At 46.9% G+C, this 21,337-nt stretch overlaps 1 protein-coding gene across 2 annotated transcripts in view; it reads left to right on the top strand.

Moving 5' to 3' along the window:
- Positions 1–20,483, top strand: part of slc45a4b (solute carrier family 45 member 4b) — a 30,987-nt gene extending 10,504 nt beyond the window's left edge. For both annotated transcript variants that reach the window (XM_031812278.1, XM_031812279.1), the window contains 4 exons: positions 12,290–13,446; positions 14,814–14,913; positions 17,024–17,235; positions 18,041–20,483. In XM_031812278.1, the coding sequence (XP_031668138.1) occupies positions 12,290–13,446; positions 14,814–14,913; positions 17,024–17,235; positions 18,041–18,427 (1,856 nt within the window). In that variant the 3' untranslated portion in view covers positions 18,428–20,483. The remainder of the gene's footprint in view (positions 1–12,289; positions 13,447–14,813; positions 14,914–17,023; positions 17,236–18,040) is intronic.
- Positions 20,484–21,337: the final 854 nt, after the last annotated feature.

The following is a 21,337-nucleotide window of genomic DNA, read 5'->3' as shown; positions in this document are numbered from 1 at the left end:
GAAGAGGGGAGGGGAGGAGGGGAAGGGAGGAGAGGACTGGAGGAGAAGGGAGGAGAGGACAGGAGGAGAGGACGGGAGGAGAGGAGGGGGGAGGAGAGGAGAGGGGAGGAGAGGAGGGGGGGAGGAGAGGGGAGGAGAGGACGGGAGGAGAGGGGAGGAGAGGACGGAGGAGAGGAGGGGAGGAGAGGAGGGGAGGGGAGGAGAGGAGGGGAGGGGAAGAGAGGAGGGGAGGAGAGGAGGAGGGGAGGGGAAGAGAGGAGGGGAGGAGAGGACACTAAGACACTGTAGAATCACTATGTAACTGGGGAGGAGAGGACACTAAGACACTGTAGAATCACTATGTAACTGGGGGAGGGGAGGACACTAAGACACTGTAGAATCACTATGTAACTGGGGAGGAGAGGACACTAAGACACTGTAGAATCACTATGTAACTGGGGAGGAGAGGACACTAAGACACTGTAGAATCACTATGTAACTGGGGAGGAGAGGACACTAAGACACTGTAGAATCACTATGTAACTGGGGGAGGGGAGGACACTAAGACACTGTAGAATCACTATGTAACTGGGGGGTGAATGCCAAAGACACTATAGAATCACTATGTAACTGGGGGGTGAATGCCAAAGACACTATAGAATCACTATGTAACTGGGGAGGAGAGGACACTAAGACACTGTAGAATCACTATGTAACTGGGGAGGAGAGGACACTAAGACACTGTAGAATCACTATGTAACTGGGGGGTGAATGCCAAAGACACTATAGAATCACTATGTAACTGGGGGGTGAATGCCAAAGACACTATAGAATCACTATGTAACTGGGGAGGTGAATGCCAAAGACACTGTAGAATCACTATGTAACTGGGGGGTGAATGCCAAAGACACTATAGAATCACTATGTAACTGGGGGGTGAATGCCAAAGACACTATAGAATCACTATGTAACTGGGGAGGAAAGGACACTAAGACACTGTAGAATCACTATGTAACTGGGGAGGAGAGGACACTAAGACACTGTAGAATCACTATGTAACTGGGGAGGGAGGACACTAAGACACTGTAGAATCACTATGTAACTGGGGAGGAGAGGACACTAAGACACTGTAGAATCACTATGTAACTGGGGAGGAGAGGACACTAAGACACTGTAGAATCACTATGTAACTGGGGAGGAGAGGACACTAAGACACTGTAGAATCACTATGTAACTGGGGAGGTGAATGCCAAATACACTGTAGAATCACTATGTAACTGGGGAGGGGAGGACACTAAGACACTGTAGAATCACTATGTAACTGGGAAGGGGAGGACACTAAGACACGGTAGAATCACTATGTAACTGGGGGGTGAATGCCAAAGACACTATAGAATCACTATGTAACTGGGGAGGTGAATGCCAAAGACACTATAGAATCACTATGTAACTGGGGGGTGAATGCCAAAGACACTATAGAATCACTATGTAACTGGGGAGGTGAATGCCAAAGACACTGTAGAATCACTATGTAACTGGGGGGTGAATGCCAAAGACACTATAGAATCACTATGTAACTGGGGAGGAGAGGACACTAAGACACTGTAGAATCACTATGTAACTGGGGGAGGGGAGGAGAGGACACTAAGACACTGTAGAATCACTATGTAACTGGGGGGTGAATGCCAAAGACACTATAGTGATTCTATGTAACTGGGGAGGAGAGGACACTAAGACACTGTAGAATCACTATGTAACTGGGGGAGGGGAGGAGAGGACACTAAGACACTGTAGAATCACTATGTAACTGGGGGAGGGGAGGGGAGGACACTAAGACACTGTAGAATCACTATGTAACTGGGGGAGGGGAGGGGAGGACACTAAGACACTGTAGAATCACTATGTAACTGGGGGAGGGGAGGACACTAAGACACTGTAGAATCACTATGTAACTGGGGAGGTGAATGCCAAAGACACTGTAGAATCACTATGTAACTGGGGGGTGAATGCCAAAGACACTATAGAATCACTATGTAACTGGGGAGGGGAGGACACTAAGACACTGTAGAATCACTATGTAACTGGGGAGGGGAGGACACTAAGACACTGTAGAATCACTATGTAACTGGGGAGGGGAGGACACTAAGACACTATAGAATCACTATGTAACTGGGGAGGGGAGGACACTAAGACACTGTAGAATCACTATGTAACTGGGGAGGTGAATGCCAAATACACTGTAGAATCACTATGTAACTGGGGAGGGGAGGACACTAAGACACTGTAGAATCACTATGTAACTGGGAAGGGGAGGACACTAAGACACGGTAGAATCACTATGTAACTGGGGGGTGAATGCCAAAGACACTATAGAATCACTATGTAACTGGGGAGGTGAATGCCAAAGACACTATAGAATCACTATGTAACTGGGGGGTGAATGCCAAAGACACTATAGAATCACTATGTAACTGGGGAGGTGAATGCCAAAGACACTGTAGAATCACTATGTAACTGGGGGGTGAATGCCAAAGACACTATAGAATCACTATGTAACTGGGGAGGAGAGGACACTAAGACACTGTAGAATCACTATGTAACTGGGGGAGGGGAGGAGAGGACACTAAGACACTGTAGAATCACTATGTAACTGGGGGGTGAATGCCAAAGACACTATAGTGATTCTATGTAACTGGGGAGGAGAGGACACTAAGACACTGTAGAATCACTATGTAACTGGGGGAGGGGAGGAGAGGACACTAAGACACTGTAGAATCACTATGTAACTGGGGGAGGGGAGGGGAGGACACTAAGACACTGTAGAATCACTATGTAACTGGGGGAGGGGAGGGGAGGACACTAAGACACTGTAGAATCACTATGTAACTGGGGGAGGGGAGGACACTAAGACACTGTAGAATCACTATGTAACTGGGGAGGTGAATGCCAAAGACACTGTAGAATCACTATGTAACTGGGGGGTGAATGCCAAAGACACTATAGAATCACTATGTAACTGGGGAGGGGAGGACACTAAGACACTGTAGAATCACTATGTAACTGGGGAGGGGAGGACACTAAGACACTGTAGAATCACTATGTAACTGGGGAGGAGAGGACACTAAGACACTGTAGAATCACTATGTAACTGGGGGAGGGGAGGACACTAAGACACTGTAGAATCACTATGTAACTGGGGAGGAGAGGACACTAAGACACTGTAGAATCACTATGTAACTGGGGAGGAGAGGACACTAAGACACTGTAGAATCACTATGTAACTGGGGGAGGGGAGGACACTAAGACACTGTAGAATCACTATGTAACTGGGGGAGGAGAGGACACTAAGACACTGTAGAATCACTATGTAACTGGGGAGGAGAGGACACTAAGACACTGTAGAATCACTATGTAACTGGGGGGTGAATGCCAAAGACACTATAGAATCACTATGTAACTGGGGGGTGAATGCCAAAGACACTATAGAATCACTATGTAACTGGGGAGGTGAATGCCAAAGACACTGTAGAATCACTATGTAACTGGGGGGTGAATGCCAAAGACACTATAGAATCACTATGTAACTGGGGGGTGAATGCCAAAGACACTATAGAATCACTATGTAACTGGGGAGGAGAGGACACTAAGACACTGTAGAATCACTATGTAACTGGGGAGGTGAATGCCAAAGACACTATAGAATCACTATGTAACTGGGGGGTGAATGCCAAAGACACTGTAGAATCACTATGTAACTGGGGAGGTGAATGCCAAAGACACTGTAGAATCACTATGTAACTGGGGGGTGAATGCCAAAGACACTATAGAATCACTATGTAACTGGGGAGGAGAGGACACTAAGACACTGTAGAATCACTATGTAACTGGGGAGGGAGGACACTAAGACACTGTAGAATCACTATGTAACTGGGGAGGAGAGGACACTAAGACACTGTAGAATCACTATGTAACTGGGGAGGAGAGGACACTAAGACACTGTAGAATCACTATGTAACTGGGGAGGAGAGGACACTAAGACACTGTAGAATCACTATGTAACTGGGGAGGTGAATGCCAAATACACTGTAGAATCACTATGTAACTGGGGAGGGGAGGACACTAAGACACTGTAGAATCACTATGTAACTGGGAAGGGGAGGACACTAAGACACGGTAGAATCACTATGTAACTGGGGGGTGAATGCCAAAGACACTGTAGAATCACTATGTAACTGGGGAGGTGAATGCCAAAGACACTATAGAATCACTATGTAACTGGGGGGTGAATGCCAAAGACACTATAGAATCACTATGTAACTGGGGAGGTGAATGCCAAAGACACTATAGAATCACTATGTAACTGGGGGGTGAATGCCAAAGACACTATAGAATCACTATGTAACTGGGGAGGTGAATGCCAAAGACACTGTAGAATCACTATGTAACTGGGGAGGTGAATGCCAAAGACACTGTAGAATCACTATGTAACTGGGGGGTGAATGCCAAAGACACTATAGAATCACTATGTAACTGGGGAGGAGAGGACACTAAGACACTGTAGAATCACTATGTAACTGGGGGAGGGGAGGAGAGGACACTAAGACACTGTAGAATCACTATGTAACTGGGGGGTGAATGCCAAAGACACTATAGTGATTCTATGTAACTGGGGAGGAGAGGACACTAAGACACTGTAGAATCACTATGTAACTGGGGGAGGGGAGGAGAGGACACTAAGACACTGTAGAATCACTATGTAACTGGGGGAGGGGAGGGGAGGACACTAAGACACTGTAGAATCACTATGTAACTGGGGGAGGGGAGGGGAGGACACTAAGACACTGTAGAATCACTATGTAACTGGGGGAGGGGAGGACACTAAGACACTGTAGAATCACTATGTAACTGGGGAGGTGAATGCCAAAGACACTGTAGAATCACTATGTAACTGGGGGGTGAATGCCAAAGACACTATAGAATCACTATGTAACTGGGGAGGGGAGGACACTAAGACACTGTAGAATCACTATGTAACTGGGGAGGGGAGGACACTAAGACACTGTAGAATCACTATGTAACTGGGGAGGGGAGGACACTAAGACACTATAGAATCACTATGTAACTGGGGAGGGGAGGACACTAAGACACTGTAGAATCACTATGTAACTGGGGAGGAGAGGACACTAAGACACTGTAGAATCACTATGTAACTGGGGGAGGGGAGGACACTAAGACACTGTAGAATCACTATGTAACTGGGGAGGAGAGGACACTAAGACACTGTAGAATCACTATGTAACTGGGGAGGAGAGGACACTAAGACACTGTAGAATCACTATGTAACTGGGGAGGAGAGGACACTAAGACACTGTAGAATCACTATGTAACTGGGGAGGAGAGGACACTAAGACACTGTAGAATCACTATGTAACTGGGGGAGGGGAGGACACTAAGACACTGTAGAATCACTATGTAACTGGGGGAGGAGAGGACACTAAGACACTGTAGAATCACTATGTAACTGGGGAGGAGAGGACACTAAGACACTGTAGAATCACTATGTAACTGGGGGGTGAATGCCAAAGACACTATAGAATCACTATGTAACTGGGGGGTGAATGCCAAAGACACTATAGAATCACTATGTAACTGGGGAGGTGAATGCCAAAGACACTGTAGAATCACTATGTAACTGGGGGGTGAATGCCAAAGACACTATAGAATCACTATGTAACTGGGGGGTGAATGCCAAAGACACTATAGAATCACTATGTAACTGGGGAGGAGAGGACACTAAGACACTGTAGAATCACTATGTAACTGGGGAGGTGAATGCCAAAGACACTATAGAATCACTATGTAACTGGGGGGTGAATGCCAAAGACACTATAGAATCACTATGTAACTGGGGAGGTGAATGCCAAAGACACTGTAGAATCACTATGTAACTGGGGGGTGAATGCCAAAGACACTATAGAATCACTATGTAACTGGGGAGGAGAGGACACTAAGACACTGTAGAATCACTATGTAACTGGGGAGGAGAGGACACTAAGACACTGTAGAATCACTATGTAACTGGGGAGGGAGGACACTAAGACACTGTAGAATCACTATGTAACTGGGGAGGAGAGGACACTAAGACACTGTAGAATCACTATGTAACTGGGGAGGAGAGGACACTAAGACACTGTAGAATCACTATGTAACTGGGGAGGAGAGGACACTAAGACACTGTAGAATCACTATGTAACTGGGGAGGTGAATGCCAAATACACTGTAGAATCACTATGTAACTGGGGAGGGGAGGACACTAAGACACTGTAGAATCACTATGTAACTGGGAAGGGGAGGACACTAAGACACTATAGAATCACTATGTAACTGGGGAGGTGAATGCCAAAGACACTATAGAATCACTATGTAACTGGGGGTGAATGCCAAAGACACTATAGAATCACTATGTAACTGGGGAGGTGAATGCCAAAGACACTGTAGAATCACTATGTAACTGGGGAGGTGAATGCCAAAGACACTGTAGAATCACTATGTAACTGGGGGGTGAATGCCAAAGACACTATAGAATCACTATGTAACTGGGGAGGAGAGGACACTAAGACACTGTAGAATCACTATGTAACTGGGGGAGGGGAGGAGAGGACACTAAGACACTGTAGAATCACTATGTAACTGGGGGGTGAATGCCAAAGACACTATAGTGATTCTATGTAACTGGGGAGGAGAGGACACTAAGACACTGTAGAATCACTATGTAACTGGGGGAGGGGAGGAGAGGACACTAAGACACTGTAGAATCACTATGTAACTGGGGGAGGGGAGGGGAGGACACTAAGACACTGTAGAATCACTATGTAACTGGGGGAGGGGAGGGGAGGACACTAAGACACTGTAGAATCACTATGTAACTGGGGGAGGGGAGGACACTAAGACACTGTAGAATCACTATGTAACTGGGGAGGTGAATGCCAAAGACACTGTAGAATCACTATGTAACTGGGGGGTGAATGCCAAAGACACTATAGAATCACTATGTAACTGGGGAGGGGAGGACACTAAGACACTGTAGAATCACTATGTAACTGGGGAGGGGAGGACACTAAGACACTGTAGAATCACTATGTAACTGGGGAGGGGAGGACACTAAGACACTATAGAATCACTATGTAACTGGGGAGGGGAGGACACTAGGACACTGTAGAATCACTATGTAACTGGGGAGGAGAGGACACTAAGACACTGTAGAATCACTATGTAACTGGGGAGGGGAGGACACTAAGACACTGTAGAATCACTATGTAACTGGGGGAGGGGAGGAGAGGACACTAAGACACTGTAGAATCACTATGTAACTGGGGAGGAGAGGACACTAAGACACTGTAGAATCACTATGTAACTGGGGGGTGAATGCCAAAGACACTATAGAATCACTATGTAACTGGGGAGGAGAGGACACTAAGACACTGTAGAATCACTATGTAACTGGGGAGGAGAGGACACTGTATAATCACTATGTAACTGGGGAGGAGAGGACACTAAGACACTGTAGAATCACTATGTAACTGGGGGGGTGAATGCCAAAGACACTATAGAATCACTATGTAACTGGGGGGTGAATGCCAAAGACACTATAGAATCACTATGTAACTGGGGAGGAGAGGACACTCTAGAATCACTATGTAACTGGGGAGGAGAGGACACTAAGACACTGTAGAATCACTATGTAACTGGGGGGGTGAATGCCAAAGACACTGTAGAATCACTATGTAACTGGGGAGGTGAATGCCAAAGACACTATAGAATCACTATGTAACTGGGGGGTGAATGCCAAAGACACTATAGAATCACTATGTAACTGGGGAGGTGAATGCCAAAGACACTGTAGAATCACTATGTAACTGGGGAGGTGAATGCCAAAGACACTGTAGAATCACTATGTAACTGGGGGGTGAATGCCAAAGACACTATAGAATCACTATGTAACTGGGGAGGAGAGGACACTAAGACACTGTAGAATCACTATGTAACTGGGGGAGGGGAGGAGAGGACACTAAGACACTGTAGAATCACTATGTAACTGGGGGGTGAATGCCAAAGACACTATAGTGATTCTATGTAACTGGGGAGGAGAGGACACTAAGACACTGTAGAATCACTATGTAACTGGGGGAGGGGAGGAGAGGACACTAAGACACTGTAGAATCACTATGTAACTGGGGGAGGGGAGGGGAGGACACTAAGACACTGTAGAATCACTATGTAACTGGGGGAGGGGAGGGGAGGACACTAAGACACTGTAGAATCACTATGTAACTGGGGGAGGGGAGGACACTAAGACACTGTAGAATCACTATGTAACTGGGGAGGTGAATGCCAAAGACACTGTAGAATCACTATGTAACTGGGGGGTGAATGCCAAAGACACTATAGAATCACTATGTAACTGGGGAGGGGAGGACACTAAGACACTGTAGAATCACTATGTAACTGGGGAGGGGAGGACACTAAGACACTGTAGAATCACTATGTAACTGGGGAGGGGAGGACACTAAGACACTATAGAATCACTATGTAACTGGGGAGGGGAGGACACTAAGACACTGTAGAATCACTATGTAACTGGGGAGGAGAGGACACTAAGACACTGTAGAATCACTATGTAACTGGGGGAGGGGAGGACACTAAGACACTGTAGAATCACTATGTAACTGGGGAGGAGAGGACACTAAGACACTGTAGAATCACTATGTAACTGGGGAGGAGAGGACACTAAGACACTGTAGAATCACTATGTAACTGGGGAGGAGAGGACACTAAGACACTGTAGAATCACTATGTAACTGGGGAGGAGAGGACACTAAGACACTGTAGAATCACTATGTAACTGGGGGAGGGGAGGACACTAAGACACTGTAGAATCACTATGTAACTGGGGGAGGAGAGGACACTAAGACACTGTAGAATCACTATGTAACTGGGGAGGAGAGGACACTAAGACACTGTAGAATCACTATGTAACTGGGGGGTGAATGCCAAAGACACTATAGAATCACTATGTAACTGGGGGGTGAATGCCAAAGACACTATAGAATCACTATGTAACTGGGGAGGTGAATGCCAAAGACACTGTAGAATCACTATGTAACTGGGGGGTGAATGCCAAAGACACTATAGAATCACTATGTAACTGGGGGGTGAATGCCAAAGACACTATAGAATCACTATGTAACTGGGGAGGAGAGGACACTAAGACACTGTAGAATCACTATGTAACTGGGGAGGTGAATGCCAAAGACACTATAGAATCACTATGTAACTGGGGGGTGAATGCCAAAGACACTATAGAATCACTATGTAACTGGGGAGGTGAATGCCAAAGACACTGTAGAATCACTATGTAACTGGGGGGTGAATGCCAAAGACACTATAGAATCACTATGTAACTGGGGAGGAGAGGACACTAAGACACTGTAGAATCACTATGTAACTGGGGAGGAGAGGACACTAAGACACTGTAGAATCACTATGTAACTGGGGAGGGAGGACACTAAGACACTGTAGAATCACTATGTAACTGGGGAGGAGAGGACACTAAGACACTGTAGAATCACTATGTAACTGGGGAGGAGAGGACACTAAGACACTGTAGAATCACTATGTAACTGGGGAGGAGAGGACACTAAGACACTGTAGAATCACTATGTAACTGGGGAGGTGAATGCCAAATACACTGTAGAATCACTATGTAACTGGGGAGGGGAGGACACTAAGACACTGTAGAATCACTATGTAACTGGGAAGGGGAGGACACTAAGACACTATAGAATCACTATGTAACTGGGGAGGTGAATGCCAAAGACACTATAGAATCACTATGTAACTGGGGGGTGAATGCCAAAGACACTATAGAATCACTATGTAACTGGGGAGGTGAATGCCAAAGACACTGTAGAATCACTATGTAACTGGGGAGGTGAATGCCAAAGACACTGTAGAATCACTATGTAACTGGGGGGTGAATGCCAAAGACACTATAGAATCACTATGTAACTGGGGAGGAGAGGACACTAAGACACTGTAGAATCACTATGTAACTGGGGGAGGGGAGGAGAGGACACTAAGACACTGTAGAATCACTATGTAACTGGGGGGTGAATGCCAAAGACACTATAGTGATTCTATGTAACTGGGGAGGAGAGGACACTAAGACACTGTAGAATCACTATGTAACTGGGGGAGGGGAGGAGAGGACACTAAGACACTGTAGAATCACTATGTAACTGGGGGAGGGGAGGGGAGGACACTAAGACACTGTAGAATCACTATGTAACTGGGGGAGGGGAGGGGAGGACACTAAGACACTGTAGAATCACTATGTAACTGGGGGAGGGGAGGACACTAAGACACTGTAGAATCACTATGTAACTGGGGAGGTGAATGCCAAAGACACTGTAGAATCACTATGTAACTGGGGGGTGAATGCCAAAGACACTATAGAATCACTATGTAACTGGGGAGGGGAGGACACTAAGACACTGTAGAATCACTATGTAACTGGGGAGGGGAGGACACTAAGACACTGTAGAATCACTATGTAACTGGGGAGGGGAGGACACTAAGACACTATAGAATCACTATGTAACTGGGGAGGGGAGGACACTAGGACACTGTAGAATCACTATGTAACTGGGGAGGAGAGGACACTAAGACACTGTAGAATCACTATGTAACTGGGGAGGGGAGGACACTAAGACACTGTAGAATCACTATGTAACTGGGGGAGGGGAGGAGAGGACACTAAGACACTGTAGAATCACTATGTAACTGGGGAGGAGAGGACACTAAGACACTGTAGAATCACTATGTAACTGGGGGGTGAATGCCAAAGACACTATAGAATCACTATGTAACTGGGGAGGAGAGGACACTAAGACACTGTAGAATCACTATGTAACTGGGGAGGAGAGGACACTGTATAATCACTATGTAACTGGGGAGGAGAGGACACTAAGACACTGTAGAATCACTATGTAACTGGGGGGGTGAATGCCAAAGACACTATAGAATCACTATGTAACTGGGGGGTGAATGCCAAAGACACTATAGAATCACTATGTAACTGGGGAGGAGAGGACACTCTAGAATCACTATGTAACTGGGGAGGAGAGGACACTAAGACACTGTAGAATCACTATGTAACTGGGGGGGTGAATGCCAAAGACACTGTAGAATCACTATGTAACTGGGGGGTGAATGCCAAAGACACTATAGAATCACTATGTAACTGGGGAGGTGAATGCCAAAGACACTGTAGAATCACTATGTAACTGGGGGGTGAATGCCAAAGACACTGTAGAATCACTATGTAACTGGGGAGGAGAGGACACTAAGACACTGTAGAATCACTATGTAACTGGGGAGGAGAGGACACTAAGACACTGTAGAATCACTATGTAACTGGGGAGGAGAGGACACTATAGAATCACTATGTAACTGGGGAGGAGAGGACACTAAGACACTGTAGAATCACTATGTAACTGGGGGAGGGGAGGACACTAAGACACTGTAGAATCACTATGTAACTGGGGGAGGAGAGGACACTAAGACACTGTAGAATCACTATGTAACTGGGGGAGGGGAGGACACTAAGACCCTGTAGAATCACTATGTAACTGGGGGAGGGGAGGAGAGGACACTAAGACACTGTAGAATCACTATGTAACTGGGGAGGAGAGGACACTAAGACACTGTAGAATCACTATGTAACTGGGGGGGTGAATGCCAAAGACACTATAGAATCACTATGTAACTGGGGGGGTGAATGCCAAAGACACTGTAGAATCACTATGTAACTGGGGGGTGAATGCCAAAGACACTATAGAATCACTATGTAACTGGGGGGGTGAATGCCAAAGACACTGTAGAATCACTATGTAACTGGGGGGGAGAGGACACTATAGAATCACTATGTAACTGGGGGGGGGGGTTATTATTGCTCAATGTTCCATAAAGGGAGCAGCTATCAGTCATGTCTTGAGTCAGTTTTAAATGGATTTCATGTTGTTGAAGCCGGTGTGTATGATTGGTGGAGCTACATGTTTGGAATGTGAGGTCACATGGCACCCCCTCTAAACAAATACAATCTTTACTTTTATTGGTCACAGTTGTTCACGTGATGATTCCCTGGGGAAATGAACAAACACATAAGGAAACTCCTTTATCATTGGTATTTGGAGCACCGAACAACTCATAAAGTGACTTGCTCTAACATTTAGACATTGTGTTTTGGCAGGGCTGGGAGGAGCGGTTGGCTACGTGCTGGGTGGCCTGGACTGGACCAGCACCATCCTGGGCACGGCCTTCAAGTCCCAGGAGCAGATCCTGTTTGTGTTTGCTGCCGTCATCTTCACCATATCTGTGATTCTACACATGTTCAGTATCAAGGAGGAGAGTTTTGAGGCTCGTGGTGACACTCTGGGAGACTCTGACTCTGACAGCCTGTCCTCCTCAGAGAAACTGAAGGGGGGCTTGGTGGGGCCTCGTAGTGTACCTCAGCTGGACGTTATAGGAGAGGAGGACGCCCAGTCAGAGAGGGAGCTCTTCATCAACGTGGACAGGGTGAGGAGTAAGAGCGACTCGGTGCTGGCCATGCCTGACGCCACCATCGAGCTGGACTCAGACCTGGACCAGGACGGTCATTTCCTGGCCGACATTGAGCCCTCCATCTTTCAGGACTACCCCCAAGATTTGTACCCTGGCACCCCTCAGAGACACTACAGTGGATGGGGCATCCAGGACCTGGAAGGCCCCCAGGCTGAGGCTCAGGCAGACAGCCAGCTGCCCCTCTTCCACCAGGACCCCTCCCCCTACTACAGCAGGGAGCACATGTTGTTCAACAACCAGACCAACCAGGGAGCCAAGTGCCTCAACGGGGCCTCAGCGGCCCCGGCGGTCCCCTCCAACCACACAGCCCGCGGGGCCAACAGCCAGGGCCGTATGCCAGGCCTGAGGCCGTCCAACACCAGCACCACTACCGGGGCACGCCGCTTCCCCTTCTACCGCCAGCCGTCATTTACATTCTCTTACTATGGCCGCGTGGGTTCAGCACGATACCGCCACCGCAGAAACACCATGGGTAATCCGGCCGGCGCCAACCTCCGCATCAAGACCTCGCAGAGCATGAACGACATCTACGAGCACATGCAGCGGCGGCAGCAGAGGAGGGAGCTCCAGCAGAGCAGCACCACACTGTCCAGCGGGGACTCTGAGAGGGACGACGGAGACCAGGGGGGCACCACGGTCAAGCTGCTGTGGCTGTCCATGCTGAAGATGCCCCCCCAGCTGCTGAGGCTCTGCGTCTGTCATCTCCTCACCTGGTTCTCCATCATCGCTGAGGCAGTCTTCTACACAGACTTCATGGGACAGGTCATCTATGCTGGAGACCCCACAGTGAGAACCTGTCCAGTCCTCCATTATAATTCATTGTATATTGTAGTTCATTATAGTTTGTAGTTTATTTCAGTAAGAGAATGAGGACTCTTGTTTTATTTGTCTATCTTTCCTCAATAATCTATTGTTCCTGTTTTCCTTCCTTCTCTTTCTACTCTTCTTTCCTATTCTCTGTTACTCCTCTACAGGACAGGGAACCCTCAGAATCACTAGGTCTCTGTTACTCCTCTACAGGACAGGGAACCCTCAGAATCACTAGGTCTCTGTTTCTCCTCTACAGGACAGGGAACCCTCAGAATCACTAGGTCTCTGTTACTCCTCTACAGGACAGGGAACCCTCAGAATCACTAGGTCTCTGTTTCTCCTCTACAGGACAGGGAACCCTCAGAATCACTAGGTCTCTGTTACTCCTCTACAGGACAGGGAACCCTCAGAATCACTAGATCTCTGTTTCTCCTCTACAGGACAGGGAACCCTCAGAATCACTAGGTCTCTGTTTCTCCTCTACAGGACAGGGAACCCTCAGAATCACTAGGTCTCTGTTACTCCTCTACAGGACAGGGAACCCTCAGAATCACTAGGTCTCTGTTTCTCCTCTACAGGACAGGGAACCCTCAGAATCACTAGGTCTCTGTTTCTCCTCTACAGGACAGGGAACCCTCAGAATCACTAGGTCTCTGTTTCTCCTCTACAGGACAGGGAACCCTCAGAATCACTAGGTCTCTGTTTCTCCTCTACAGGACAGAATACCCTCAGAATCACTAGGTCTCTGTTTCTCCTCTACAGGACAGGGAACCCTCAGAATCACTAGGTCTCTGTTTCTCCTCTACAGGACAGGGAACCCTCAGAATCACTAGGTCTCTGTTTCTCCTCTACAGGACAGGGAACCCTCAGAATCACTAGGTCTCTGTTTCTCCTCTACAGGACAGGGAACCCTCAGAATCACTAGGTCTCTGTTTCTCCTCTACAGGACAGGGAACCCTCAGAATCACTAGGTCTCTGTTTCTCCTCTACAGGACAGGGAACCCTCAGAATCACTAGGTCTCTGTTTCTCCTCTACAGGACAGGGAACCCTCAGAATCACTAGGTCTCTGTTTCTCCTCTACAGGACAGGGAACCCTCAGAATCACTAGGTCTCTGTTTCTCCTCTACAGGACAGGGAACCCTCAGAATCACTAGGTCTCTGTTTCTCCTCTACAGGACAGGGAGCCCTCAATCTCTAGGTCTACTGACAAGGGCTCAAGTTATTTTAAATGCCGATGTAATGTTTTTAATGGGACAAAATGTTAAATCTGATAAAATGCACAATTTTGTGGTGCAAATTGATTTGGGAGTTTATGGACTTGTGTTCTATTTTCTCTGTCTAGGCTCCTGCTAACTCCACTAACCTGCAGAAGTACCATAAAGGGGTTCAGATGGGCTGCTGGGGACTGGTTGTCTATGCTGCTACCGCTGCAGTCTGCTCAGGTAGGTCCTACTCCTTAGAGAAATACACAGTGTGGAAAGCAACGTGAACAGTGTGGACGGCAACGTGGACGGCAACGTGGACGGTGTGGACGGCAACGTGGACGGTGTGGACGGCAACGTGGACGGTGTGGACGGCAACGTGGACGGTGTGGACGGCAACGTGTACAGTATGGACAGCAAAATGGACAGCAACGTGTACAGTATGGACAGCAATGTGGACAGCAACGTGTACAGTATGGACAGCAATGTGGACAGCAACGTGTACAGTATGGACAGCATTGTGGACAGCAACGTGTATACTATGGACAGCAATGTGGACAGCAACGTGTACACTATGGACAGCAATGTGGACAGCAACGTGTACTGTGTGGACAGCAACGTGTACTGTGTGGACAGCAACGTGTACGGTATGAACAGCAAAATGGACAGCAACGTGTACAGTATGGACAGCAATGTGGACAGCGACGTGTACAGTATGGACAGCAATGTGGACAGCGACGTGTACAGTATGGACAGCAATGTGGACAGCAACGTGTACAGTATGGACAGCAATGTGGACAGCAACGTGTACAGTATGGACAGCAATGTGGACAGCAAAGTGTACAGTATGTACAGCAACGTGTACGGGATGTGCAGCAACGTGTACAGCAACGTGTACAGTATGGACAGCAACCTGTACGGTTATGGAAAGCAACGTGAACAGTGTGGACGGCAACGTGGACGGTGTGGACGGCAACGTGGACGGTGTGGACGGCAACGTGGACGGTGTGGACGGCAACGTGTACAGTATGGACAGCATTGTGGACAGCAACGTGTACAGTATGGACAGCAATGTGGACAGCAACGTGTACACTATGGACAGCAATGTGGACAGCAACGTGTACACTATGGACAGCAATGTGGACAGCAACGTGTACACTATGGACAGCAATGTGGACAGCAACATGTACACTATGGACAGCAACGTGTACTGTGTGGACAGCAACGTGTACGGTATGAACAGCAACGTGTACGGTAAGAACAGCAATGTGGACAGCAACGTGTACAGTATGGACAGCAATGTGGACAGCAACGTGTACAGTATGGACAGCAACGTGTACGGGATGTGCAGCAACGTGCACAGCAACGTGTACAGTATGGACAGCAACCTGTACGGTTATGGACAGCAACGTGTATTGTATGTACTGTATGGACAGCAATGTGTACAGTATGGATTGCAAGGTGTACGGTATGGACAGCAACATGGACAGCAAGGTGTACGGGATGTGCAGCAACGTGTACAGTATGGACAGCAACCTGTACGGTATGGACAGCAACGTGTATTGTGTGTACGGTATGGACAGCAATGTGGACAGCAACGTGTACAGTATGGACAGCAATGTGGACAGCAACGTGTACAGTATGGACAGCAATGTGGACAGCAACGTGTACAGTATGGACAGCAATGTGGACAGCAACGTGTACAGTATGGACAGCAATGTGGACAGCAACGTGTACAGTATGGACAGCAATGTGGACAGCAACGTGTACAGTATGGACAGCAATGTGGACAGCAACGTGTACAGTATGGACAGCAACGTGTACAGTATGGACAGCAATGTGGACAGCAATGTGGACAGTATGGACAGCAATGTGGACAGCAATGTGGACAGCAACGTGTACAGTATGGACAGCAATGTGGACAGCAATGTGGACAGCAACGTGTACAGTATGGACAGCAATGTGTACAGCAACGTGTACAGTATGGACAGCAATGTGGACAGCAACGTGTACAGTATGGACAGCAACGTGTACAGTATGGACAGCAATGTGTACAGTGTGGACAGCAATGTGGACAGTATGGACAGCAATGTGGACAGTATGGACAGCAATGTGGACAGCAACGTGTACAGTATGGACAGCAACGTGTACAGTATGGACAGCAACGTGTATGGTATGAACAGCAACGTGTATGGTATGAACAGCAACGTGTATGGTATGAACAGCAACGTGTATACCAAAGAGTGAGGTCTTGACTCACAACCAGTATAGTGAGTACTAAGTACTTGCTACTTAATGCAACTAATTTGTGCCAACTCAATAATGTTGCGTATGTTGTATTTGTTGACAGCTGTGCTCCAGAAGTACCTGGACAACTACGACCTGAGCATTAAGGTGATCTACATCCTGGGTACTCTGAGCTTCTCCCTGGGAACTGCAGTCATGGCGATCTTCCCTAACGTCTACGTTGCCATGGTGATGATCAGCACCATGGGCATCATCTCCATGAGTATCTCCTACTGCCCATATGCTCTGCTGGGCCAGTACCACGAGAACAAGGAGGTGAGGATCACTGTGGAACACCATAGATCACTATACACTGAGTGCACAAAACATTAGGAACACCTCCCTAATATTGAGTTACAGCCCCCCCCCTTTGTCCTCAGAACAGCCTCAATATGTCGGACCATGGACTTTGCAGGGTGTCAAGTGTTCCACAGGGATGCTGGCACATGTTGAATCCCATGTTTCCCACAGTTGTAAAATTAGCAGGTTGTCCTTTCGGTGGTGGAACATTCTTGACACATTCCCTCAATGTGTGAAGCCAATGCCGAACGCCCGATAGCTGTAGTGTAGCTGAGCCATGTCTCAATTGTGTTAAGGCACTCTTCATATAATTATTTAAAATGCCATTTTGTATGGCATGTTCAATGAAAACAAAGTTTAAACTCTCTGTTTCGGCTGCATGGCCTTCGTCTTCAACATGTCTCCATCTACACTGTTTGAAGTGGATTTAATATCAATAAGGGATCCTAGCTTTCACCTGGATTCACCTGGTCAGTCTATGTCATGGAAAGAGCAGGTGTTCTTAATGTTTTGTACACTCAGTGTAGATGACTTTAGTTCACTATAGATCTTAACAGACCTAGTTAGTAGACGCTGCCAGTAGCATGAGAACAAGGATGTCGGTACACTTTCAAAGGGGTCATATTGTTAATAAAAACGACTTGATATGGATATGATGTTGCTCATTCTAGGCCAATGTGATGATAACTGAGTTAGACTATTACCTAGTTCCAATCTTTGGACTGATGTGAGAGATGAGTTAAAAACAGGTCATTTCTTCCCCCCTCTGTCTCTACCGCAGTACATCCACCACAGTCCGGGGAAGTCGCGACGAGGCTTCGGCATCGACTGTGCCATACTGTCGTGCCAGGTGTACATTGCCCAGATCCTGGTGGCGTCTGCACTGAGCACGGTGGTGGACGCGGTGGGCAGCGTGCGGGTCATCCCAATGATGGCCTCTGGAGGCTCCTTCCTGGGCTTCCTCACCTCCACCTTCCTGGTCATCTACCCAGACTCCTCCACTCCCACCACTACGCAGGACCAGGAGGGGTATGGAGAGGAGGGGGCTCCGGCCCTGGTGGCCCCAGAACCAGGCCCCAGTGGTAGCAGTATGCAGGAGCCAGTAGTCCTTCTCAAAGCGTCTCCTAAGGGCAGCAGCAGCACGGCACACTACGAGTCCACTATTTAACAAAGAAGAAGAGGGACCAGGATAAAATACTGGTGGCATCACAATAGTCATAGTGTCTTCCTCTCTTTGTCTCCTTTCTTTAATCTGCACAGACAGTGACCCAGCCTTAACACTCACTAGTCACATGAGTTCCAGTGGGATGGACTGTTCCAATGAACACGTTGTGTATTTCTTAACATATGGCTGTTTTTCTTTTCCTCCTGGGGTTCAAATGTTTGTGGGTTCACTGATTACGTCCCAAAAGCACCCTACTCCCTTTATAGTGCACTTTTTACCTGGGTCCACAAGGCTCTGGTCAAATGTAGTGCACTAAATAGGGAATAGGGTGCCATTTGGGACTCATTCACAGTTTGAAAGGCCTGCAGGCCTTATCAGAAGGATTATCCACAATATCAGGAGTATCCACCTCATACACAGGATCTAATGCTGGACTCTCTTTTTTACTCATGGGATCTAATGCTGGACTCTTTTTCTTAAACGTGACTGGGACTTGTTCTGTAGATGTTTGTTTAGACTGCACATGAATATTTTCACTCCATTTCTAAATTGAAAACATGTTTTATTGATTTATTTTGTGATTGTACAAAATGGTTTGAGTGACCGATCAACTTTTTTAGATCAAACTTAGTTTCCCCACAGACAGAATGATATAGGAGTCCCTATGTTACTGTGACCTCACTAAAGATGCTGCAGTCACAGAGGATCCAGTTCAGAACAGTATGGGAGTCTCTCTTACTATGACCTCACTAAAGATGCTGCAGTCACAGAGGATCCAGTTCAGAACAATATAGGAGTCGCTCTGTTACTGTGATCTCACTAAAGATGCTACAGTCACAGAGGATCCAGTTCAGAACAATATAGGAGTCGCTCTGTTACTGTGATCTCACTAAAGATGCTACAGTCACAGAGGATCCAGTTCAGAACTTTATAGGAGTCGCTCTGTTACTGTGATCTCACTAAAGATGCTACAGTCACAGAGGATCCAGTTCAGAACTTTATAGGAGTCGCTCTGTTACTGTGATCTCACTAAAGATGCTACAGTCACAGAGGATCCAGTTCAGAACAATATAGGAGTCGCTTTGTTACTGTGATCTCACTAAAGATTCTGCAGCCATCGAAGATCCAGTTTAGAACAGTATAGGTGTTACTCGCTGTTACTGTGACCTCACTAAGGGGCGGCAGGGTAGCCTAGTGGTTAGAGCGTTGGACTAGTAACCGAAAGGTTGCAAGTTCAAATCCCTGAGCTGACAAGGTACTAATATGTCGTTCTGGCCCTGAACAAGCAGTCGGTCAGAACAATATAGGACTCGGTCTCTTTTACTGTGACCTCATTATGCCAAAGAGGATCCAGTTCAGAACAATATAGGACTCGGTCTCTTTTACTGTGACCTCACTATGCCACAGAGGATCCAGTTCAGAACAATATAGGAGTCGGTCTCTTTTACTGTGACCTCACTATGCCACAGAGGATCCAGTTCAGGGTCAGTCAGTTACATTCCCTATTATAAACACCATCCACTAACTTTCTTCAGTCTATTGACATGTATATCATGAAAACACTCAGGGCTGTTATACAGCACAGATGATATGTCCAGGTTACACCAAAAGTCCAAAGAACCATTCAGGATGTTCCTGTTTGTAGCTCACATTTGCCATTTACTGGGTTGAGTGGCCTATAGCCTACTGTTTACATGGCAGAGTTGGATAAATGTTATCAGCCTTAAGATAATCAAATGCTGAAGTGATGATGCTTACATTCTAACACATATCAATATTTTAAAAAGGGAACATGTTGTCAACCTCTAAATGATGCATGGAAGAATACTAGATTTCATACTACAACTAGTCATTACAAATGGTCTATGATCATAAGATGCCTTTGGGCCCATCCAGCATTGAAGAAACCCTACACTGTACTGTGCTACAGTAAGTAGCCCTCTGTTGTTCTGAACCATCTGTTCCACAGGGTAACGCACAAGAAAGGATATTGCTCTGTATGTTTTTACATTTAACAACTGCAAAAGCTGCACTATAAATGTTAAGAACTTTAAGAGAGGACAGTGTGTGTGTCATTATTTATCTGGCAGAACATTCATGCACATCTGTTGAGAAATCTGAGATGAAGTCCCAAACGGTAGTGCGTTACCTTTGACTAGAGTCCTACAGGGCATGTACAACTAATGAGCTGTGTGCCTAGAAGGTCTTCCCAGGCCCAGAGTCCTACAGGGCATGTACAACTAATGAGCTGTGTGTCTAGAAGGTCTTCCCAGGCCCAGAGTCCTACAGGGCATGTACAACTAATGAGCTGTGTGCCTAGAAGGTCTTCCCAGGACCAGAGTCCTACAGGGCATGTACAACTAATGAGCTGTGTGCCTAGAAGGTCTTCCCAGGCCCAGAGTCCTACAGGGCATGTACAACTAATGAGCTGTGTGCCTAGAAGGTCTTCCCAGGCCCAGAGTGTTGGGTTTAGGAGTTGTTCCACCTACGTGAGGTGGTAGGTAGAGGGTGGTATTCACCAGGAACCAAATGGAAGTAAAGGGGTGGATACGGGGGCGAACCTCACTGAATTTATCCAATCAAAAAGTGTCCTGTTGCAAAGCGTTTTGGAGGTGTTCTCAGATGAAGAGGATTCCACATCACATCCAGCAGAAACATCTGGCTCTAGAAAGTGGGAAAAGGAACTTTTTGGTACATTTTTCTTGTCAACTGCTGTAATTTGAGAGGTTTGGTTGTAATGGGGGAAATATAAATGTCTAACTGGTTGTGAATAGTTTTAGTTTGGGAATGTGTGCAAATGAGAAATTAAATTGGTCACACTCAAGTTTCAATCTTTATAATATAAATTATTTCAACATTTTGGTTTCAAAGTCGAGCAATGATTTTGTCAAAGTGGAAATGTTATATTCCCTT

Source organism: Oncorhynchus kisutch, unplaced genomic scaffold (genome assembly GCF_002021735.2).
Source record: "Oncorhynchus kisutch isolate 150728-3 unplaced genomic scaffold, Okis_V2 Okis02a-Okis13b_hom, whole genome shotgun sequence".
Classification (NCBI taxonomy): domain Eukaryota; kingdom Metazoa; phylum Chordata; class Actinopteri; order Salmoniformes; family Salmonidae; genus Oncorhynchus; species Oncorhynchus kisutch.
This window is presented reverse-complemented; position numbering and strand designations above follow the sequence as displayed.